The sequence below is a fragment of the Nestor notabilis genome, unplaced genomic scaffold (genome assembly GCF_000696875.1).
Source record: "Nestor notabilis isolate BGI_N333 unplaced genomic scaffold, ASM69687v1 scaffold18908, whole genome shotgun sequence".
Lineage (NCBI taxonomy): Eukaryota > Metazoa > Chordata > Aves > Psittaciformes > Psittacidae > Nestor > Nestor notabilis.
The window spans coordinates 27,631-32,664 of NW_009940796.1; the positions used below are offsets into that span (position 1 = coordinate 27,631).

General features: G+C 45.5%; 1 protein-coding gene across 1 annotated transcript; it reads right to left on the reverse strand.

Annotated features, from left to right (window-relative positions):
- Positions 1 to 3,760: 3,760 nt before the first annotated feature.
- GADD45G (growth arrest and DNA-damage-inducible, gamma) lies at positions 3,761 to 5,023 on the reverse strand (the record flags this gene model as incomplete). The annotated part of the gene is made up of 2 exons (XM_010020560.1): positions 3,761 to 4,413; positions 4,784 to 5,023. Coding segments are annotated over 2 exons (351 nt in total), but the record flags the coding sequence as incomplete, so codon positions are not given.
- Positions 5,024 to 5,034: the final 11 nt, after the last annotated feature.

Sequence of the window (5,034 nt, forward strand, 5' to 3'; positions counted from 1 at the left end):
ATGAGAAGCAGTTTTCATAAAAACCTGTGGAAATAATGGCTCTGGTGAGGGGTATGCATTGTCTGAACAGCTCCATCCCTCCGCTAAACTGGGTTTCTGCTTCTGCTGCTTACAATGAGTGAGGTCCTGTGGATGCACAAGCATGAGCACAGCTGGCCACAATGTGTGTTCCTACAAGGAACACAATATTCACACATCCTTCTCCACACATCCGCCTTGCTCACGCACATGGTATCATTTGCTTCCACTAGTAATATGCTGTTTGTATATTTGCCATGGTTTAACCTGGGCACACACTGCTCTCTCCTCCTGATGATAGGGGATGTAAGAGCTGGAGCTAACAGTGGACATGAGCCAGGTCTCTGTTATGTGTCAGATGGTGCTATGGCATGTTTCTGCCAATAGCATTTTTGCAAAGACTGTAGAACATACATTAATTCAAACAGCCTCCACCTACAACAAAAACTCCACCACTCTGCAGAAGTCTACAGCTGCAAAGAAGGCACATCAACTCTCCTTCACTGAGCATCCAGTGCTATAAATGCCATTTGAGCAGATCGTCTAGCACATGCACAGATTTTATGCAAACATTATTCCACGCAGCAGTTTGCCTGCCTCTTTGTAATATTCTTTTATTATCTTCCGTTCTGTATTTGCTACTCAACACCCAAGAGTTTACAACGGCACTGTTTACAACAACTACATCCTGTGTGCCAGTATGCATGTATATCCTGATAAGATGATAAGGTAGTAAATTCATTGAAAGAGTCATTCATCTAAAGAGAAGATCACCATCTATAAACACAAGAGAGAGAAAAGTAAACTGATGCACAGAAGTGTAACAAAAAGAAAATGGCATTGAGAGAAGGAAACAGCATATGAATGGAAATTCCTGTCAGTCAGCTCTATTAGGTGGTGAAATAGATACTCAGGCAGAGAAATGTAAAACCATTGCTGAAAAAAATTTAAATGAAATTTTATTCACTGCTTCATAAGAAAAAAATTAATAAGTGCTTAGAAGTATAGAAAGTATAGACAGCACAACACAAACGTCTATGATTATAGTATTTAAACATACAGTGTTGATCACCTATTGGCGCAGAAGTGAAGGGCTTGACAGAAATGAGACCTGCAGAAGCACCACCACTCTGTGACTGCACTCCGTGCCCTGCAATTCCGGCTGTGTCACTAGGTTGGCCTACGTCCTGGGGAGCCACCTTTACTACCTTTGCTACTGTCAGCTTTAGCCTCCTCCCCAGAGCTCCCAGAGGTGGCACACCATGGCACACAGCATGCCAGCCTGTGAAGGCCATGCTGCACAGCTGGAATACAAGCACAGCAGCAGAGCTTCCAGCAGCCCGTGCCAGCCCTGCCACTGGCCTGGGCACTTGTGCCTCCTGGGAAGGGAGGTCTAGGGACGCATGCCCACAGACACAAAGGTTGCAGTCCCTGCCCTCCAGACCCCTCAGATACCTGGCAAAACACCCTGGATACCTGGTGAGCTGAACAGCATCTCCCAGACAGCTGTTCCCACCGCAGCCAGGAACACCCAGGCCCACTGCCTATCTTTAACAACTGTACAGCTCCTTCCACAGTTAGGTATCTGAACACATTAAGATGAAGACTACTTGTATCAGGAGATACCAGCTGCTAGATTTTTGCTGCATTAAGTAGTGTTGATCATTATAGATATTTGCAGCAGCACGTAACTTGCAAGTTACAGCTGCTTTTGGCTGCAACGCCATATTAATAACATTTGCAGGCTAACTCAAGTTTAATACTATTCATGTTACAGTGGATCTGTGTTGAGCCAGGAGGGATTTCAGGAGAACTGTATGGGTCACTAAAATAAGAAATTGTGCACCTCTCATGAGGCACAGCTTACAGCTTCACAAGACTACCGGGGAGGTGAAGGTCAGCCTCCCATCCGCTGAGGGACTAGAAACAATATCCTCACCAGGGGATTTTGGTGCTGCCTCATTAATTTCACTGTTTGCTGTGTTTCTTCCATAAAAGCAGGAAAGTTAAACTTCCTATCAGGTAGGAACAACAATCTATGTGTACTGTCTCAGACAACAAATCAGTTGCACTTCTCTGCTATACTTTAATTGTATACATAATTGTAAACATAATTGTATATGTGCTAGAGAACTTTCATCTTCTTGGGCTTTTATTTAAACGACTTGAGGCTGTAAAGTACTGCTTACAGTTTACACGAAAGTTGATTTCAGGACAGTTCACTCTAATCTGTTCTTGGCTCTGAGTGCTGATTAGGCCCCAAGCAAAGAACAGAAATCTTTTTCTCAGCTGTAAAAGCATTGAAAATGAAGAGACCTGCATTTGCTAAAGGAAAACTATAAAAATGTACAATAAAGCATCCAGACCTGATATTTTCTACATATCGAGGCAATTGCCTCGAAGGCAGTTTCTGTTATCACAGCTGTGAAATCTGTTTATTCTCTTAGCTCCTCTGTGTGATTTTTCCCAAGGTCCTAGATCAGACACCAGTTGATGAGTTCGGGTTAAGTAGAAAAACAGGCTGCGCAGAAACTCCTGTGTCTGAAGTGCAAAGAGGGAATGCTTGCAGAAGTCTGAGCCCCCTTACAGTTTTTGTTTCAGTCTAAACTCTGGTCATGTTGCCATCCTACAGCCTCTTGCAATAGGAGGCCAAGCACTGTTAGATACCTCCTGTAGAAGGGAGCATGTTCCAGGAATGCTGGAGCTGAATTTGAACTTCCCTTATCAGGAACAATGAAAGCGAGAGCAAGCAGCTTCCCAGAATCTGCAACTGTAGAAATGACCACTTTTCAGCAAGTGCTCCTGTCAATCACTGCAAGCCAGCCTAGAGGAAATGTAATTGTGATAACTAAGTATTTTTAGTGTCTATAGAGGAAGTGAGTAGTCTATCTTTCTTGCTCTCTGAAGAAGGAATCACTACTATGCCATTTTAATGACAAGTCCTGAAGCACGCGTATAGATTGTGCACAAAAGGCAGGGTGAGGGGGTGATATTTTTTTCTCTCTTAACACAGGGCCAAAAAAGCTCGCTCATATTAACTTCCCATGATGGGATCTCTGGAAGAGGCCACACCATCCTTAAGTTGTTCTGGACTGAATCTGGTGTTGTCATGCAATTAGGTTTTGCAGAATTGGCTTCTGGAGTGACAGCTTCTATTGTTACAGCATATGGCAATCAGAGAGCAGCTTGTGGCAGATGTGATGTTTATTCACTATTAGCTAGTTTTAGATTTAACGATGTCATTTTAATCAAAGCAAGTGTTAGATGTATTTGACATCTAAGGAGTTTTGCAGACACCTCCCCCCCCCCCCCCCCCCATCATGTTTAAACTGCTTCTGTCAAGTGGGAGTACTGCAGCTCTGAATGAGTCTTACTAAGTCATATTTAAGAACTAATGATGCTATTTAGTGGAGGTCTGTATTCCAAAAAAAAAAAATCCGTGTTTCTACCATGTATTGTGTTCTCTCACTAGACTACAAAGACCACCTATTACAATAAGTGAGCTCATTAAGCATGCAGCCCCTTAGTCTTGCAAGCTGTTGCGATAAGCAGCTGTTGCAAGAGGGTGAAAGGTTGAATTATCAACTTGGGCAGCACAGCTTTCCATTCACCAGCCCAAGAAAGTATTTGAGCAACAGCTCCATTAGCATGAGGTATACCTTTGCCTACAGCACACAAGCAAAACATCAGTGGCATTTTAGTGACATGGTTCCCCACCCAGTAACCAAGACGCTCCCAGAAATTAATTGTCAAAAAATTTATTATGAAAGCTTCAATAGCAGCAAATAGTTCAATAGAAATTATTGCATTATTAAACTAATTCTGCAGAGTGACCCAAGAGGCCTGTTAAAGTCTACTTTGGAATCTAATTTAGGAACCAGGTAGTCCATCAAAACTGAAACTTCCTTCTGTGTTTTGCAGACAGCATGAACAGTTCCTAGTTACAATACTCTGTCCAGTCCTTCTGGAAAGTTTTGGCCCACTTCCCTCAACTTTCTCTCTGCCTTCCGAAACAGCTCCACTTGACCAGGAAACTTGCAATACTTCTTTCAGTTCCATGGTATTTCAGCCTCTCCACGGTTGCAGCCTACTGAGGCTCACTGGTGAGGTGAGCTGTTCTCTCTCTCCTCCGTAAGAGCCCACTGCATGCCAGTCTGAGTGACTTTAATCCAGTCTCTTGACCAGGCTAATCCATGGAATCAGCAGCTTGTTGCACAATGGTGAACCCATACCACATAGAGAATGCAACAAAGGTTTCAGCCTCCCCAGTGCACTGGGTCCCCATCACTCAGGCAGGGGGACAGTCGGCACCCAGTCATTGACATTTCGGCTCGCTTCACAAAACGAGTTCAGCTTTTCTAGAGCTGGGTCCTTCCAGCCGTCCTCACTCGGGTTCTGTCAGAGAGAAAGAAGTTGCACACCATGAGTGCCGCCTGCCAGCTGAGGTCACGACAATATTTACAGAAGCACTAGCTTAGTAAGCAAGGCACTTTCAGGTTGTCTGTCCTGACACAGACAAAGCAGGAAGCAGTGATGTTACTCTCGTGGACAACTGAGGAAAGCCACAGTTACGAGAAGAGTAGCCTCCTCCTACTACTCAGCTGACTTTCCGTATGGTACGCCAAGCCCCCTTCCTTTCCTTGCCCAGAGGAGGTTCCCACTACCAGCAGGATATGGGGCAGCTCCAACCACCCCACACAGAGCCCCGCAGCGCAACCACAGCGCTGGGGGACAAGCACCTCGCTCGGCTCCCGCGGACACTCACCATGATGAGGATGCAGTGGAAGTCCCGCGGCTCCCCAGAGTCCTCGCTGGGCCCCACGATGGCAGCGAGCTTGGACAAGTCGTTCACCCGCACGATGTCAATGTCATTCTCGCAGCAAAAGGCTTGGATCAGGGTGAAGTGGATCTGCAGGGCAATGTCCCCCTCATCCTCCTCGTCCGCGGCCAGCACGCAGAAGGCTACGTTGTCGGGATCGCTGCAAGAGGCGAACGGTGCGTTGAGTCCCACGGCCG